We start from the raw sequence: 18,731 nt of genomic DNA, 5'->3' as shown, positions 1-18,731 counted from the left end.
TCTCTGAGCTGCTGAATGGCAGGAGGACAGGCAGCTAAAGTCACCTCCACTGATTCACTGGGGCCTTCTCCAAATAAATCCTGGCTCCCAGCATTTTCAGAGGATTCATAGAGGAAGGAGCTGTTCTGAGGAAATGGATTTTATGAATCCAGGAGAGCAAAAAAAGGAAAAAAAAATATGATGACCAAGTGGAACAGGACTTCATTTTCTGAGAGAACTGAGCAATAAGATGGTCAGAATGAGTCTTGCAGCTGACATTTGAATTATATAGGAAAAAAACCCCACTCTGGTATGTATGGATTGTTATTAACAGTGTTTATATAGAGCTCCCCACCTCTCCCAGGGAGTTCTGAAGATGTTTTTCCTAAACCTGAAGTCCTCAGGTGGTAATGAAGATGTTTTTAAGCAAACTTTTGCTTTGAGGACTCAGCCAGCATTGCAGCCCCCCAGCTTTTAAAAGATCCTTTTTCCCTGCAGGGAGAGGCTGTGCAGGGTGTGTGTGAGGAGCTGCCTGCCAGGGCAACTTCAATAATGCTTTGCAATAACGCTGGCTGCCAACTTTAATATCCTCAGAGATGTTAGCATTACTTTAGGTATTCATTCCTGTTTTTCTAAAATGAAATACTTTGTGTAGTACAGATCCTGGAGTACAGCAGTGCCTGCAGAGGTGCTTGGCAGGAATATTTGACAGCTCCTGCTCTGTGCAAGGGGAAGGATTCCCATCCTCCTGCCCTGGGGAGTGCTGAGGGGTTTGGGCTGACACAGAGACATGAAGTGACAGCTCTGTGGTACCCCGTGCTTGTCACCTTGTTCCCCTGCACCCACGTCCCTCTCTGAGCTTGGGCACTGTGGGTTTGTTCAGTCACAGAGAAAATCACTTCTCACAGCAGTGTGAGCTTCTGGAGAGTCCTGGTGGGTCTGAAAACAAATCCTTGGGGCTTCCTTTTCCCACAGGAGAGGCTGCAGGTTGCAGCGTTACCTACTTTACATCCCCCATGGGCTGATTTTATACTTTTCACCAGGAGTTGTGACCTGCTGTTTGAAGTGGCTGCCAGGAGAGCTGGTATCTGCCTGCTCAGATGGAGAAGTGCAATCCCTCAAACAAAAACCAGATTTTTTTCCCATTACCTCCCTCCTCAGCCCCACCACTTCTGCTCTGAGATCAAACCACCACAAAAACCCAGGAATTGGGAAAAACACCATTTTTATTTTACCCAGAGCAGCTGGCAGGCGAGTTATCTTTTACACCAGTATAAGCAGGAGAGGTGTTTGCATAATTGCATGGAAAAGTGGAAAGAACCTGCCAGTTTGGGAAGCTGTGTCTGGCAAAATGAGGCTCCTCCAGCTCTTTTGGAAAATATGGGGAGTGGAAAGCAGCAGGAAGAGAGCCAGGATTCAGGGGGAAGAAAAACACAGAGGAAAGAAAGCAGCTTTGAAACAGGAGAAGAGGCTCCTTGAGGAAAAGGAGTGACCCTTTGGAGCTTTGGGGATGCTGGAGTAACAGAGTTTGCTGATGGGGATGATTGGATGTGCTCAGGATTTATCTGGTGTTTTCCTCTTGGATCCTGCCACACTTGAAATGCAGCTTGGAGGGGAACAACCCCTCTCCCCACATCACCCAGGGGTGGAGCAGGTGCAGCCAGGACCCCTCCAGCTGCAGCTGAGCCAGGAACCAGCCCTGTACCATCCCTTAGAGGGGCACTTTGGGTGGGAGGCAGCACATATCAGGAGGAGGGGGCTTGCTGGGATGGGTCAGTGGGAGCAGAGCCTGGAGCAGCAAAGAGTGGCACAGGAGCACCCCCGTGGTCCCAGACAGCTTTAGGAGAGGAGCACTGGTGGTGTCTGCACCTTACAGAGTTGTAAATCATCTGCAAGGAGTAAAACCACATCCTGCTGGAGAGGAACAGCTCTGCATGAACACATGCAGTGGGGGAACTGCAGGTAGGGTCTCCTTTGGAGAGGGAGAACATGAGCAGCGAGTCAGAGTTTGTTCCTGTTTTATTTGGATCCATCTGGCAGCTCTTTGGGAAGTGTTGTGAACGTTGTGAATAGCTGTCTCTCTCCTCTCCTCCCCCCTGATCTTTCCTGCAGTGGTTTCCAGTGACAGTGAGAGCGACTCGGAGCTCAGTTCCTCCAGCCTGGATGACAAACTTGTCCCTGTGGGATCAAAAGGCTCTCAAGGGAGAAAGCTCCAAGCAGGAATGGGTGAGGAGCTGCTCTTCCTTGTGGCTGGAGGGTGGGAGGTGTAAAGTGCTTCAGTGTTTGGCTCTTGGCTCAGCTGGCTGTGCTGGGTGAGGGTCGGAGCCTTTCTCACTGGGGTTTCTGCCTTCGTCTGGGGGGACACAAATACAATAACCCCCCCTTCCCACACCCTCAGCAGCCTCTGTCCTGTCCCTGCAGCACCCACCCGGGGACCCAGCCAGGCCAGGAGCAGAGCCCTGGGGTCTCCCCAGCTGTGGGGGAGCCACAGCAGCCTGGGCAGCGAGCAGGGGGCCGAGCTCAGCCCCACGGAGAGTGGCCAGAGTGACCAACCCTCGGACAGGCGCCACAGCGACACCGGCACCAGCACCCCTGGTAAGCTGCACCCCTCTCTGGGCACATCCCTGCTTTGTGAGGCAGAATTCCCTGGCAGCACAGCTTTCCCAGAGGCTTTGTGTGTTTCCCAGAGGCACACAAAGCTGTGGCCCCGGGATCACTTTTCTCTGCTTCTTTTCTTTGTGTTGGCAGATGCTGTCACAGTGTCACACCTTCTTCCCTGAATGCAAAAGCTTTTCTGCAACATGAGTAATGATCTGGGGTGGGAGCTGCCTGCACCCACGGCCAGGAGCACTCAGAGCCTGGGGCTGTGGCCCTGCCGAGCCCTGGAGCTCCTCTGTGTCCTGCAGAGCCAGCAGAACAGATGGAGCTTCTCCTGAAGCAAAGCAAAGTCCAGCAGCTTTATGAGACCGAGTAACATTTTTCCTGAAGTGAGGTTGCTCTTAAAGCCAAGCATGGCTCTTCTCAGAACTCTGCAGTGCAGAAGAAAGACACTTTTTCCCCCTCAAAAACCTGAGAACAATTAAGTGACTGGGAAAGCAGAGGCTGCTATCACACCTGAAGCAGCTGAAAGAGATGCAAATGTGTTCTCTCTTCAGTTCCCACTAATTTAGTCACCAACCCCTCAAGTTATCATCCGGCCCCGCTCCCTCCCCAGCATTCCTGCCCTCTGAACTGCCTCTCCTGTTCTTCCTGAGCCTGCTTGGTGCTGGCCATGTTGAGGCATAAATTGGATTAGAGAGAGCAGGTTCATCCTTCAGTGCACCAGGCAGTCGTGGTCCCCCTCCCTCCCCAGGCTTCCTGCTAGAAACAGGCAGCACAAAATTGCTCCTCTGCTCTTCCCTCCCTCCTCAGCTTCCAGGGACTTGTAGTTTTCCTTTAGTTTTTTCACCAGACAAACTAAAGAAGTGATTCTTCTGCTCTGTCCTTCCTCCCCCAGGGTTAGAGCCTGCCCTGGGCTGGGGGGTTTATTTTAAGCTCCTGTTGTGCAGGATTAGAGAGGGTGGATCCCTGCTGCCTGTGGAGAGGAGCTGCAGGTTGTCCTGAGGGATTGGAGTGGGTGTTGGTGGACAACAGGTGACCCTTTGGGTGCTGCCTCTCATGGATGGATGGATCCACTGCTGGACAATGTGTTTGTACTCAGTGTTCTGTAGCTTCTCTGCCTGCTCTTTGAGCCAACTGCTGCCTGGCCATGACAGTGCAAACTCTATTTCAGAGGGGAAAAAAAAAAGAAAAGAAAAAAAACCCATTTTCCTGCTAAAAATTCCATATGCAAAGCTTGGCACAAGGGGTCAAATCTTTCCAGTGGGATCTCCCTGTGTAGATGGGGGAGAGCTGAAGTGACAGGCAGCATGGGCTGATATTTAAAAAACGAAAACTGCAGCAATCTCCTGAGCCCAGTTAAAGATGGCCCTGAGATGTAGAGAGGATCCTGCTAAGGAAAAGGTTAAGCCAGGTTGGCTGCCTAGGGAGTTTCTGTAAAGATCTTTGTTATGTCTGGGGTCATTTATTTCTCAGTGTTCCTGCAGAAGGGGCTGCTTTGTTCAGACAAGAGCCCAGGTGCAGGGGCTCCGTGGCCCCCCAAATCCAGGGCAGGGAGGCAGAAATCAGCAGTGAGTACTTCAGCACTTTGGATGCCTCTCTTTGCCAACAAACAGAGGCTGCTCTTGCTGTCGATGTATTTGAAGAGTGATGGAGGTGGTGGGTGCTGGATGTCAGGGTTCCCAGCATCTCCCTGCTTTTTGGACATTCCCTGAGCTCTGCCCCAAAAGCAGAGCAAGGGGCAAAGATTCTTCCTCATTTCAACTGCTGATCCTCAGCTGCAGAATGAGGCTGTTAAAAGATGATTTTCTGCACCTTTAGAGCACCTTGTCAGGAGCAATTTTTGGTCCATATTATCACCTCAGGTGTTGTTCTTTCTTTGCACTTCTTTTCTCACCTCTGCTCTAACTCTGCTCTCAAGTGCGACTTCGCAGAGCACCCTGAAATCCCAGGCCACCTCCAGAGCAGGGAACTCGGGAGAGCTGCTGCAAAAGCAGCTGCTCTCACTGTCCTGGGCTCTTTTAGCCTGAAGGCCAAGCCAGCAGCAAGATTTTGGCCAGGGGAAGACAGGGAGCTCTTAAGCAGAGGTTGGAGGTTTCCAGTGCGCTGCTCCAGCTCCGCCTGGGCTTTGCTGAGGCTGATAATGAAGCCTGGAGTTTGTCATAAAATGACTCATTGTCAGAGCTGCATTGGGATTTAGGCAACCTCGGCCCATGAGCCAAACTTTCAGAAGAGTGGTGAGTTGAGAGGCTGCCAGTTTTATTATTTTTAGGGTTTTTTTTTCCACCTGCTCTCAAAGCCTTTCAAAAGCCCTGTTTTCTGAGGGGCTGCTGTTCCTTCTGCTTCTGAAGCTCCAGCTCCTGGAGGTGCCTGCTCTGACCTGATAGCTTTCAAGAGGAAGGTCGCACACTCATTGTCCTGAGGAACTTTTTATCCTAAAGAAAATTAAATTTGCGCATATGGAAGAAGCACAGTCTCCTTTTCCTCTCTTACTTGCTCTCAGCTAGGGCAGGTGACTCACCTTGTTCTGGCTGCACAGCTGATGCTGAGAGATGCCTTAAAAAAGAGCAAAATCCTCACTTGTGCTGATTATGATGTTTTTATTAAGGAAGGGGAATATTAAACAGAAGGAAACAAAGAAATAATCAATATCTTACAGTGGTTTTCATTAGCCCAGGGAGAGCTTTTAATGGAGGTAAGAAATCTGAGCTTGGGCCTGCTGCAGGGGGTAAATTGAACCAAAGTCATCTCCCCTCAGATCAGCAGCAAGTTCTGCATTGATGGGTGCCAGCAGATGGGGTTCTCAGCATCTTCTGAGGAATCTGTCCCAGAAATGGTGGATCCTGCTGGCTGTTCCATGAGCAGCTGGCTGCTGGGGACTGGGGAACCAGCCTGGCATGGGCTGTGGGGCTGGAGGAGCTCTGATTCCTGGTGGAATCAGGTCTGAGAGGCAGCCACGAGAGAAGCTAATGAGTGAGTGCAAATCACAGCCTCCCCATCCCTGCCTGCTTGCCAATGTGTTGTCTAAGTCATTAATACTTAAAGAGTGGTGCAGCAGCTGGCACTTCAACCGAGCCACGTTAAACAGAGCTGAGATGAGGGTGGCACTGCCTGCTGAGGGTAAGAAAGGTTCTGTCTGCAAGCACGGGGTGAGACCTGCTGGAAAGATTCCCCAGGTGTCACCAGGTCCAGCCTGACCCCTTCTCCTGCATCTCCTGGGTGTCTCCTTTGTGCTGGGAGAGGCTGAGCAGAGCTGAGGGAGATGGACAGGGAGTGCTGCTTCCAGCTCTCCTAATTTGGGGAGATTTATGCCCTGTCTTTCAGGAATTGACTGGATTTAGAGATGAGGTGGTGTCTCTCTGTGGGCTCAGTGCCTCCCTGGCTGGGCTAGGCATCCACTTTTGCTCATAAATATTCAAGCTGTTAATACAGGAGCCAGGCAGAGCCATCCAGCATTATTGTGGCAGGAAATTCTCTGGGCATCTTTGAAGTTAATGCTTAAACTTCTATTTTCACTTCCATTCTTCTTCTCAGATGTCTGCTTTGCTCCCTCGGGGACCATGAGGAGGTAGCATTTTGCTTCAGTGGGTCTGACTACTCCATTCCATGTAGGAAGAAAACAAAAAACATGTCCTAACAGTAATTAGGCTCCAAATGAGGTAGTAATTTCTTTAATTACTTGCTTCATGGCAGTCTTTGGGGAGTTGACTTTTGTTTCCCTGTGCTTGGTGAGAAAGTTACTTAAATATTTTCAGACTTGTTCCTTGTTTGTGTGGATTTCCAGGGCTGGTTTATGCAGCAGGCTGGAAGAGGGTGGGAAATCCCTGCTCCTCCTCCCTCTGCCTGCATTTAGGGCACAGTTTGGGAAGGACAGAGGGATCAGATAAGAAGGAAAGACCCTCACCCACCCATCCAAGCCTCTGCTCCCTTCACTGGCTGCCTCATCAAATTCTGGGCTCTGTTCTTTATCCCCTTTTGCTCAGAGCTCGCTGGGACTGAGTTTTCCTGCTGCCAAGGGAGGATAAGTTGTCTGTCTTCCCCAAAGTGAAAAAATTGAATTGTGCCTTCATGGCTGAGGAGCTTTGAGCTGTGTCTGCCTCCTCAGATCCACAGAGCACCAAGTGGTCCTGCTGTACTTATAAATAAAACATAGCTTTGGGTAGTGGCAGCGTTAGGAAATGATTCAAGGTTTGCATTCCAGATACAATGCATTTGTAAACATGAACCTCAGGAGAAGCCCGTGCCCCCTTCCATGTTTGAGGGAATTAAAATATTTTCATCCTCGAGTGGTAGAAGCAAAACATTTCCAGCTCTTTCAAGCCCGCCTCGGAGTTAAGCGAATAAAGGCTCGAGTAACTAAAAAATAAATTACTTTCACTACTCCTGTAATTCTTTATGGAGTTTTAAATTGAAGGCTTCTTCCTTCAAAATAGAGGGATGACAAAGATTCATTCTCTCGGCTCTTTCACTCAATCTATCAGGGAACAAGTCTGCTGCTGAGGATGAAACTCCTATTTTGTGCCTTCTTTCCCGCTGCAGAGGTCTGTGCTTTGGTCTTTGATCAAACAGCCTCTCTGGCCTCCTGTCCCCACCTCCTCAGGCTCGTTCTCTGCCCTCTGCAATACATTTACTCCAACTTTCCATTCAGCATTTTGCACAAAGCACCAAGGGCGAGAGTTGATGTCAGCTTTGCAAACAAAGCAGGAAGGGAAGAGCAGGGGAAGTCAGCAAGATAGAAGTGAAAAGTGGATTTTGGAGTCTTTGTAAACACACAGAGAGGTTCTGTGGTTATCTTTGAACAGGGATGTCAGGCAGCAGCTGCTGGGAGGAATTTGCTTTGGGTCTCCTCTGAACAATTCACATTGAGTGCTGTGATTCCCCTGTCCTTTCTCCAAGAGGAGGAGCAGTGTGTCCCAGCAGAGCCTGAGCTTGGCCAGGGGACTGAAGGGATCAGCTCAGGTTTGTTCAGTCAACAGGAGACAAACGTGGAGCAGAGCAGGGCTGTCCTGTGCCCATCCCCAGCTCTGAGGCTGTCCCTGTGCTGTGGCTGCTGTCCGTGGCCCAGAGCAGGAAGGGCTCGTGGCAGATCTGCCCTGTCACCCCTCAGAGCTGAGCTTTGGCTTTCTCTCTGACCTGGGGAGCGTGTACTGCAGGACCACTTCCAGCAGCACAGCTCCTCGTTTCTCCTTCTTTCCACATTTCCTTCCCCTGCCTTTTCTTCCTTTAATCAAGCCTAATGGGCCCTGACTGCTGGACTAATGATGCAGAGATATTCTCTTTATTATTTTTAGGGAGCTCTCAAAATGGCACTGAGCACACAAAAGCAACGTGAAATAACTTTGTGGAGCCTCTCCCCTTCGCTGCTTTCCAAACAAAACTTTTATTCTTTATTTATTTTGAAGGCAAACGACGAGCCCACACCAGAACAAGACTCTGATGGGGATGAAGGTGGAGCTGCTTTTTCCTGGATCCAGCACTGCCATTCCTCAGATTCCACCCCAGACAGGAGCTGCTGCCAGTGGTGACTCCGTGATGCTCTTCCACAGCTGGGACAGCACCTGGGGTCCTCTGAGAGCCCCAGCAGAGAGCCTGGGGCTGGGATTTTCCCGTGGCTCCCGTGGGGAAGGTGCTCCTTGTGTTTGCTGTCGTTGTTTTGTTCTGGTTGGAGTGAGTTTGGAGGGGGCAGCAGGAGCCAGAAGCCACTGCTGGACCTGGTGAAGCTGTGCTCCTGTTGCCTCCCTCTCTGCTCGGGGTACAGGGACACTCCAAGGAGTTTGCTGTGATTTTTTCACTCCCCTTGGCCGTGCACTGGCTCCTGGGAGGGTGGGGGGTCAGGGGAGATGTGTTTGCTGCAGCTGCTGGGGAAGCACACCCCCAACCCTCAGCCCAGCTGGCTGCCTGTGAGTGTCCAAATTGGATAAAAGCTTTCAAATGACTTTATCTTGTAAAGCTCTGCAGATTCCCCTCCCACGTGCACACCTTACATGAGCAAGGGCCTCTCTTTTGCCTTTTTCCTGGAAGTCTTGAGCATCTGGCTGACTCTGGTGGTGTCATCATGAGTCAGGCTGTTGAAAACTGCATGCCCTGGTCCTGCTTATCCTCCAGAATGGACAATTTCCCTCTAAGGCCTGACAGATGAGAAAAATCAAATTACCTCACATCTCTAGAGCAATTAGAGCTTTGAAGACCTGAACAAAACCCACACTGGGAGTCTGTGGATTTTATTAAATGCTTTGGAGCTGACCTGTCTATTATGAGGAAACAAAGGATTCCAAAAAGTTCCCTCTGAAATCATGGAGTTAAAGGCAATTTGTGCCCATTAATGTCAGCCTTTCCCCTTGGTTATTTCTCTTTTGTTCTGTTTCCCTTTGCTCTGGGCACTTTGTGTGCATGTAGTGTGTGTTCTTACAAATGGCTGCAGTATGAAGATAAATGAGATTGGGTGCTGGAACACTCTGGCAGGAGATGGGAAATCAATCCCTGACTTGCTTTCCAAATGAGCATGGCCCAACAGAGGGGCCGTTCCCTCTCTGCTCCCCCAGTTCACGTGCTGTGGCAGATTGCTGGTGAAATGCTTCCAGCCCTTCCTCTGCGATCTGTTCCTGCCCTTTTACAAATGGGAACAAAACCTTCGGGCCCCCTGGGCTGCCTGAGATGGCAGAAAAAGAAATCACCGAGTGTGAGGTCCACAGCATCAGTGTTGAAGAGAGCAAGGGATGAGGTTGTTCTCCACTGAGGGATGTTTTATGGCATGGTCTGTTGTTAACCTGGCCATTAACTGCATCTGTGGAACGGGTGATGCCAAAACCATCAGCTGTATCTGAAAAAGGAACTCCAGCTGTCAGCTTTTGCTGAAAAACTGCTGTGATTTCAGGGCTGTTCCTTCTGAGAGCTGTAGGGCCTTCAATTTCCAGTGTGTTTAGGCCTGTAGGGTCTTCAATTTCCAACGTGTTTGGGCACCAAAAAGAGTTCTGTTTTGCCTTGAAGCTTTTGACAGTCCAAGTGAGGCTTGTCCTGCTCATTAGTGCAGTGCCTCAGACAGCCTGGCCTGCCAGCCAAAGTTAATTCTACAGCAGAAGGAGAAGGGAAAAGACTTTTAGGAACTGACTCTGTTTTCTTTAAACCTGTTCCTTTCTCATCACCAGTTCTACACTGAGTTGGAAAGAGCTTTAAAAATCAGGAGTGTCATTTCTAGCTCTCCTTGGGTCCCTTGTGCTTCACTCCAGGGCAGTGCAGGCAGGTCACTCGTGTCCCCATCCCCACTCTCATTTCCCACACCATGGGGTGCCAGCTCTGCACAGGAGCCTGGGAATCCTTGCTGTGCCACTGTGAGGCATCAGCTTGATTTTTAACTGAGGCCAGCTTTTATAAAACACTCTCAGAGATAAATTTGACATTGCTCTGGTGCTAGTGAGACTGGAAACTTTTCTTTCTTATCTGTGTATTTTAACTCCATGGGGTAATTCCACCTGAGTTCAAGCCAGAATTGTTCAATCAGCTGTGGAAAGACTCCTCTTGGATTGAGGGAAGGATCTGGTGCTGGACAATGTGATCCAGGCACAACTGAATGTGATAGAGGAACATCTGCAGCTCCATGCACTATTTTATTTTGAAGACCCCTTTTCCCTTTGTGGTGATTCTCTTGGTTGTGTTTTGTGGCTTTTGTGTGAATATTATCCTAAACCTGTACCTGTCTTTTGAGCCAGCTCAATGTGGGCAAGGAGAGCTCAGTGAATGTGCTTAGTCTGCTCTGGTCATTTGTGTTTATTATTTTCTTGTTCTCATCTCCATCCCTCACAACTTTTATGTGGTGTTTTACTACTGGAAACAATAAAGCTTTTGCTCAGTAACAGCTCCTTGCCATTTGTGAAACAGTAAAAAAGTTTTTTTGTAGATAACTCTCCAAATCCTCCAGCAGGGCAAGGCAATAACCCAGCCAGTGGAATTGGGATTGGTGTGGCTGGACTTTAATTGAATCCTGCACTTGAAAGTCACCTTTTGTTTTGTCTTGTCCCCTCCTCTGTGCCTGGTGCTGGCGCTGGCAGGGGCACAGATCTGCTCCTCAGCCCCTCCCTGAAGGTTTTCCACACAGCAACCGAGACTCACAAAGCAGCAGCAATTGTCCTTTTGTCGAGTGCTGTCCCCACAGCCTCCCGAGGCTCTGTGACAAGCAGGGTCCATTAAACTTGGCCCAGGAAGAAGTGTCTCTGTGTCTCCTCATTGTTTGCTGAGCTCACACAGCCCTGGCTCTCCTGTTCCCTCAGCATTCAGCCTCAAGGTTTCAAATAGCTTTTTAATCTGTTTTTGCTTTGCCCTGTTCTAAAAGCTCCTCAGTAATTGCTGTTGGGATTGTTCTGCTGGGGAGCTGCCATCAGGCCAAGGATGGAGCGTGTCAAGGACTGAGCGGCTCTTGTGCTGCTGCTTCCCCTCTCTGCTTGCCATGACAACAGCCACCAGATGGGAGAGTCAGCTGTGGGATCTCTGCGAGTCAGAAACGCTGCCTGCGCAGTGCCAAGCTCCCCTCTTTGCTTTTTACACTCGATTTTGGGAGGGGAGGGCAGTGCTTCTCCTGTCAGAGCCATCTGTGGCCGGAGCAAATGGGCGACCAGCTGGGCAACGTGGTTGTGGGCACTGCTGGGTCTGGAGAGTCAGCAGGAGGGCTTGGACAGTGACACAAACTGGCACACAACCTCTGGAGTTCATTTGTGAAATTGAACTTGGCAGCTGTTGCTCCCCTGCCCTCCCAGCAGTTGTTTCCTTCACGGGGAGAGGGCTGGTGGTGTCTCACCAGCTGCCCTCTCCCTCTTCTTCCTCCCATCCCTTTGTTCCTCTCCCTCCCTGGGGACTGCTCTCCCAGCCTGCTCCGCAGGTGCCTGTGGTGGACAGAGAGCTCAGGGCGGGTTTGTGGCAGGGCTGATGCTGCACTCACATAGTGACACTCCAGTGCCTGGGATGGCAGGTGATGGGTGAGCCCCTTGTGGGACACTTCCATCCCGAGTTCCTCACCCAGAGCCCTCCCTGACCGTTTCCTCTCTCAGCAGCTGTTCAGGTGCTGCTGGGGCTGCAGGAGATGAGGATCTTGCCTTTACTCTGTGGCAGAACAGACAGGAACACGATGCCAGCTGTCACCTCCTCCCACCTCTTATCAGCCTGGTGACTTGCTGCTAATCACAGCCTTATCAGGAGAGGGCTGCTGGCAGAGACACCTGCCCCCGTGTGTGACTGACCTGTGATTTCAGAGCTGACAAACTCTCCCAGGACCGTGGCTGCTTTTAGTTATTTGCAATTTTACAAACTCGTGTCTCAGCTCTGCTGTCCCGTCCCGTGGGAGCTGCCCCTGGGGTGTGGGAGCTGCCCTGCTCTCGGGTTTTGGGACTGGATTTGGGAGCTGGCTGGAGACAGCACACCTCTGAGACTGCTCCTAACAACCCTGCACTGCTGCTGGATATTTCAGAGACTCATCCTCGAAAGAATCCCCAGACTGATCCATTCCCAGCCCCGGGACAGCAGCTGGATCACCCAGAGCAGCTGATTCCAGCATTTTTAGTTCTCAGCTGGTGAAACCAAGCCCAAGAGACCAAGAAAACCTCAGTGACCAGCTGAGCCCCGCTGTGGGAGAGCAGGGGCAGGAGGAGCAGCCCTGGAGCTGCTGACAGGACAGCCCTTCATCTCCAAAAGGCACTCGTGTAAAATCGAGCCCCTCCGAGCAATCACACCGTGGCCGTTCAAATGGTGCCTCGGAGGAAAGCAAAATAAACTGAGAAATGCAAATGAGGGATGTAAATCTTCCAGGCTGTGTCTGGGAGGGACCTGTTTAATTAGCATCGTTGAGCAGCCTTGATGTGGTAAGTGCTGAGGAGGAAACTTGCCAAATTCCCCCAGTTTGGATAGCAGGTGACTTGTGTTCTGTTTGAATTTCCACCTTGTGATTGTTTTTTCTGTACTTGCCAGAGTTGCTGTGCCGCCTGTAGCATGAGCAATTGGCTCTTGTGTCCTGGGCATCTTGGCACGGGATTTATTGGCGTGATAAATAAGAATATCCCTGTGAGGGTGTGGGTTTAGGAGTTCCTGGGCCTTTGTTTCTCCCTCACCCCTGCCCATCCCAGTTCTCTGGTGCTAATTGGTGTCACGAGGATATTTTCAACACTGATAATGTTTGCGAGCTGCCTGGGAATTGCAGGTGAGGCTCCCCCAGGCACTGCCTTGCCAGGTTTTCATCCCTCAGGCGGCTCTGGATCGTGCTGTTTCACAGATCTCTGTTCCTGACCTGTCACCGTGGGAGATGCTGGGATTAGGATGATGGAGTGCTTGGAGAGGATAAACAATGATGATGCTGCACCCAAACAATGCCTTTCACTTCCCTCCTTTCTTTTCCTGTCGCTTCCCCATTCAAGCTTAATAAGATCAGTGCAGATAATTTCTGTATTCGTGCAAAACATCATTTTCCCTCCTGTGCTTTGCCAGCTGCACTGCAGTCAGGAAGGCAAATTCACACTTTCTTCTGCTTGGTTATGAATGGGTGCATCTGTTCCTCGAAGATAGGGAAAGGAGGGTGAAAGGGCTGGAAGGGGAGAGGAGAAATCAGATGCAGCCTGGTCCATTACCCCTGTGGAGAGGGAAGCGTGCAGGAGCCAGATTTTTGCAGCACAGGCTCAGTCCTGATGGATTCTGGAGGTGGGTGAAACACCAGAGGCACAAAAGGGGTTTTGCTTAATGGGGCAGCACGGCCACCCCACAGTGGGCTGGGGATGGCCCAGGGAGCTCAGTGCCACCCTGATCTAGAGGGGGCTGAGCTCTGGTCCTGCTCCTCCCAGCTGGAAATCACACCTGCCTGGCTCCCTGGGCTCTCTCCCCACCTGTGCCAGGGCCTGCACCCCTGCTCCTGCACTGCCACATCCCCCTGCACCTCCAGCCCGGGCAGGTGCAGGGCCAGGGGCTGCTGAACAGCAGCAGAACTCATTAACTCATTCACTGGCCTTCCTTTCCTCCCTCTCTCCCCTTTTTGAGGCAGCCCTGCTAGAGAGGTGAGGGGAAAAGGGGTTGAGTTTTCTCCTGTTATCTGCTGTGCCCAGCTGTGAGCCACACTGGCTGGTCAAACACTCCAGTGGCCTCCAGCCAGTGTCCCATGGATATTTTCAGGGCTCTGCCCGGGCCCAGATCTCGGCAGTGATGCTCCAGCACCTTGTCCCTCCCCCTGTTCCAGTTCCCTCCTCTGCTGCCTGGTTTTGGGCTCCTGCCTCACTCCTGTGGCACGGAGCCGTCAGGTGTTAGCAGCTGCCTTTGGCACCTGATGGCACAATCAGCTGCAAGCCTGTTCTTCCTCCGAAGCAGGAGGTTTTCAGCCAGAAATTCGGGTGATGTCTCTCCTGTAGAGGTGAGATTCCCCCCAGCCTCTCTGCTGGCCTTGTTTCTGTTCCTCATCAGCTTCGTGAGTCCAGAAGTTTCCAGATAGGGGAACAGCTTTGGGGTGAAATACAATGCCCTCCTCTTGAAATAAGGATAAAAGTTTCCCAGAGGGTTTTGACATGGCTTTTGCGAGTGAAACCGTGCCCATTTAACAGCCCGAGTGGCTGAAGCAGGGATGTGCTAAATGCCAGGCTTTGAAGCTGAGCAGGGAGTGGAAGAGGTGGTGGGTAGGGGCCAGGCTTCCTTCCTCACCCTCCTCAGAACAGAGCTGGGCTCTGAGTCCAACCCCCCAGGCTTGGATTCACCCAGGTGAGCAGCTCCTTAATGCTCCTTTTCTTTCCAGTTTCTTCAGTTTGGGTGAGCAGACCCTGCAAACACCATTTGAGCTTTTATTGACGTGGCAGCATCCTCGTGTGCACCAGAAAAGGGGAGAGAGGGCTGCTCCAGCTCACAGCATTCCAGGAAAACCTCCCAGCAGGAATCCCTGCAGGATTTGCTGCTCTCTTTGCTGCTGATGGGTTCAGGTAGGTTTAATCCCAGAGGCACTTTGGGGTTTTTAGCTCTTCACATCTTGCAGGCCAGCACTCAGAGATAAATCCCTGTAATTTGCTGACTTGTGGTCACCCCGAGCCTGGATGGAAATGGTTTGGACACCCCTGGGCTGGTCCTGCTGTCAGTTTTTATGGCAGCCTTTGGAAGGAGCCAGCAGTGATTTTTGGGGGCTGGAGATGCCTGGGAGTGAGCGTGCAGCTCCTGCTCCCTCCCAAATCATAATTCCTGGGGCTGTGAAAGGATTTGCTGACCCCCTGAGCAGCTCTGCTCTAGGAAAGCACTCAGGGACATGCAGCCAGGCAGCTGCCACCTCTCACCCTGTAATTTTGTGGGTGGGCTGCAGGACTTTGTGCTCAGCTATTCCTGCACTCCTTTCATGCTGGAGCAGGTTCTGCTGAGGAGCCCAGGAGGGGAAACTGCTGATTTCTTACAGCTCCATAAACCTGATGTTGCCACCAAATTGTTGTGATGCTGCTTTGAAGGGGTTCTTGCCTTTCTGTGGTTGCAGAGTCCGTATTTCTATGCTAAGAAATCAAGAATCAAATAATTGAATCTCCCTCCCCCTTTCCCATAAAATCAAGTAATCGAATCAAAGAGCAGGTGATTTGAAGAGACAAAGAAAGGAGTTCATTTTGGGCTCCCTTTATTGGCCTCTTAAATTCTGAGCTTTGCAGCCTGCTGAGAGTGTTTTATGGATCCCTTTTCACAGCTGTGAGTAGGATGGACTCAACTGGCCCTTATCCTGGGACCTGGGAGGCAGCAGGACCTTGTGGGAGCTGGGGAAGGGACAGCTTTAGCCTGGGTGACCCCAATGCTGAGGCTGGGGACGGATAAGGGGCATAATGAGGTGCAACCTGTGCGAGGAACATCTCGAGGAGGGAAAATGTTGCTGTTTGTTGGCACCTGAGTGGTTTGGGGATGGTCCCTGCCAGCAGGAAGGGCCCCCTGGGTGGAGGTGCCAATGGCCCGTGACTGGTCAGCCCGGGAAGCTGCTGAGCATGCAGCTTCATCGGGATGCAAATGCATGGAAATTCATGTAAACATACGTCTCCGTGCAGGTAGCAGCTCGTGCCCAAATTATGCAAATGTTCTAATCCAATAACGCTAATGTCATGATTATCCAGCAGCACGGGGTTCATTAATATGGTTCCCTGGCTCTTACACCCATCACTGTCAACATCGTTATGCTGAGGTTTCCAGCATCCCTGGCGCGTGGAGCCACTCCTGGGGAGGGAAGAGGACACCCAGGGCATGGTGGCACCAGGAAGGGCCCTTCACCTGCCTGCGGGGTGCCACATCTCCTGGCCAAGGTGCCAGCTGGCTGCCACGCTCTCCTCAGAGCCCTTCCTCGCAGGAGGAGACCTGGAGCAGCTTTCCCAGCCCCTGCAGAGCAGCCAAAGCTGCATTTCTCAATACCCGTGCTGCGATCAGATGAACAGGGCTAGCAGGGCCATCTAGTGACTCCTCTGGCTGCTAAATGACCTGGGAGGTGCCCCCCTCAACGGTGATCATTTAAAGCTTGTGTTTTGAGGAATGCCACCTCTCCCTCTGGCTCCCATTTTTTCAGCTGATGGGTTTTCTTTGCTCTGAAGTTTTCTTTTCCCTGGATCACCACAGAGCTGGAAAATTCTTGGGCTTCCCTGCAGTGGAGAGGAACTTTGTCCTGAGTCAGGTAACATAAGGTCAGGCAGTGAATAGCCCCTGGGTCTGAGAGCATCCTGCAGGCTGGCCTGGCTGCTCAGCCCTGCCAGGATTGCTGCTCTCCAGGCAGGAATCTGCTTGGCTGGGCTGTGGCCTCAATTTCTTCCCTGCTGACCCGCAGGTGCTGCTGTGAGTTTGTTTTTGTGGTGCACATGTGAGCAGCCCTGCCTGGTTCAGGGAATCTGGGGTTGTTTGTCTCTCCAGCAGCCTGATCCCACTGCGAATCTGTGGGGTCTTTTCTCCTTCTTGCTCCTCTTCTTGCTGCTCTTCTTGCTCTTCCATTTTTGTTGCTTTTTTTTTAAACGTTGGCATGATGCTGGGATTTGTGGATGGGGCCAGGAAAACGCCCTGGCACCCAGGATGGATCAGTCTCCCACAGCTCATGGTTCAGCCTCATGATCCAGGGATGGACAGGACATCTCCCAGCCCTGGGAGGAGTAGCAGCCAGGACAGAGCTGCCCCAGAGCTGTGACAGGTACAGGGATTGCACAGGGGAGTTGGGGTAGATTGCTTTTGACAGGATGTCATTAGCCTGACGTGGATGTGGGAGAGGAGCAGCTATAAAGCTCTCTTAATGCAGCCAAATTGCTCTTTAATACTGCAAACCCAAGATGTTATTTCGTGAATCCCTGGAGCTCGCTCTGCTGCTGGTTATTGGTGGCATTTTTCCCTCTGCTTGCAGCCAGCTCTGAATTCCTGGAGCGTGGGGTGGGAGCAGTTCCCCCCCAGTGCCTCTCTGGAGCTCTGCTGCTTTCTGCCCTCACTTGGCTCCTCCTGTGCTCACTCTGGGAGCTGGTGTGACTCCTGAAATGCCTCTTCCCACCAAAATGTGAGCAGAAAGTCTATCCATTTCCATGGCAACGGGGCTGGGCCCTAAATGCTGATGGGAACTCTGTTCCTGGACATTTATGGAGTGGGAAGAGCTGGGGGTGCAGGAGGCAGCAGTGCCCAGCCCCAGCTCAGCTCTCCAGGCCAGCATTCGTGTCCCAGCCACCACAGGATCAGGTGCTGCTGCAAAATTAACACCAGGCTTTGCTCCTGGCTGCCTGGAAAGTCTTGAGGAGGAATGTTGTCATCCTCCTGCAGCTGGGAGACAGTCGGGAAGAGGTAAAAGCAGGGTAAAACTCCTAAGACAAGTCAGCTGGATAATCTCAGAGGACGTTGACTCCAGCTTGGGAAGGCACTGAGAGCAGATAAAATTAGTCTAATAGGAGTTGATGCTGCACAGAAGTCTCCCCTCCCTTGATTGCAAGGGAGTGGGTCTGCATTTATCTCTCAACAATCAGACCCAGTGCCGTGTGAGAGGGTGGCTCTGCCCAGCCTGGTGATGGCAAAAGCTCTGGAGTACAGAGGAACCCACAGATCAGGAGAGAAATCTGAGGAAAAAACCCCAAAAATGTTCATCCCAAAGGAAATCCCCCTGAGGACTGAGCCCTTGGCAGTGCTGTGCCCCAAGACTGGAAGTCACTCCAATCCTGGGCACTGTTTGGGTGGATTTTCCTGCAGCTCACGCTGTGCACAGACCCACCCTGCTGAAGCCCCGGGTGGGTTTGTGCTCTGCTCCACAGAGTGGGATTTACAGCAGCTGGCTGTCCCCTCTGCTGGACTGGCGGGTGCCTGGGGTGTTGGCAGGGGGTGTCAGGGGGCAGAGCAGAGCAGGTCCCCTCCCCAGCAGGAGGGCAGACGTTGCACAGGACTCCAAAAAAAACCGAGGGCATTGAAATCACAAAAGAAAACACCAACTATTTTGGGATTCCCATGGAAATGGCAACATATGCTAAACGTTAAACATCAGCCCCTACCAAAAGTAGAGCTATTCTGGGCCCATCCTGGAGATGCAGGGAGAGCTGATGCCTTCCTCCTTCCTTCTTTCCAGCTCCTTTCCCCGCTCCATCTGCAGGTACCAAAATGCTGCCCAGGAAGATTCCATCCACCTTTGCCACTGGTTGGGTGTTTCATAAAGTCTCTGGGAACCTGAAGCGATATTTTGAGGGGAGAGGGCTCTTCCCTGCTGGCGTTTGGCCCTTGCCTGGCTTTCTGCAAGGGTTTGTTTGTGTCTGTGTTGTAAAAGGATGTGGGTTGTATTCCACCACAGTGATTTTGTTCACAGCTAGTAATTGCTGGTTAAATCTGGTCAAATAATGGTTGTTAGCAGGGCCTGTTGGAGCACAGATAACTTCAGATATTATCCAAGCAGAGGAGCAGTGGGGGCCGGGGTGCACTGGGATATCAGCACTGCTGGGGAGCTGTAATCGGCACAGCCTGGAATAAGCTCCTTAGGATTATTTTTGCCAAGTTTCCCAGTTATCATCATTATTATTATTGCTTTACTTAGCAAATGCACAGGCTGTTTGACCAGGTGAGGAGTGCAATCCACTGGAGGGGCTCAGCCGAGCCTGCCCAGCAATGGAGGACAGGGATCTTTGAGGGGAAGCTGCCAGGAGCTGTGCATCAGCCAGGAGACAGAGCCCCGAGCCAGCCAAGGAGCCAGGCAC

At 51.6% G+C, this 18,731-nt stretch overlaps 2 protein-coding genes across 12 annotated transcripts in view; both read left to right on the top strand.

Annotated features, from left to right (window-relative positions):
- RPH3AL (rabphilin 3A like (without C2 domains)) overlaps window positions 1-10,427 on the top strand; it is a 36,004-nt gene extending 25,577 nt beyond the window's left edge. For 8 of the 10 annotated variants that reach the window (XM_038158016.1, XM_038158024.1, XM_038158023.1 and 5 more), the window contains 3 exons: window positions 2,092-2,205; window positions 2,401-2,574; window positions 7,980-10,427. In XM_038158016.1, the coding sequence (XP_038013944.1) occupies window positions 2,092-2,205; window positions 2,401-2,574; window positions 7,980-8,014 (323 nt within the window). In that variant the 3' untranslated portion in view covers window positions 8,015-10,427. The other 2 variants (XM_038158025.1, XM_038158022.1) reach the window with 2 other exon arrangements.
- A 1,517-nt stretch (window positions 10,428-11,944) lies between these two features.
- Window positions 11,945-18,731, top strand: part of DOC2B (double C2 domain beta) — a 39,984-nt gene continuing 33,197 nt past the window's right edge. The window contains exons 1-2 of one of the 2 annotated variants that reach the window (XM_038158013.1): window positions 11,945-12,422; window positions 14,327-14,507. The gene's annotated coding sequence lies outside the window, so the exon portion shown is untranslated. The remainder of the gene's footprint in view (window positions 12,423-14,326; window positions 14,508-18,731) is intronic. The other variant, XM_038158014.1, reaches the window with a different exon arrangement.

This window comes from Motacilla alba, chromosome 19, assembly GCF_015832195.1.
Source record: "Motacilla alba alba isolate MOTALB_02 chromosome 19, Motacilla_alba_V1.0_pri, whole genome shotgun sequence".
Taxonomy (NCBI): domain Eukaryota; kingdom Metazoa; phylum Chordata; class Aves; order Passeriformes; family Motacillidae; genus Motacilla; species Motacilla alba.
The sequence above is the reverse complement of the archived record's forward strand: the minus strand, read 5'-3'. Positions and strand labels throughout refer to the sequence as shown.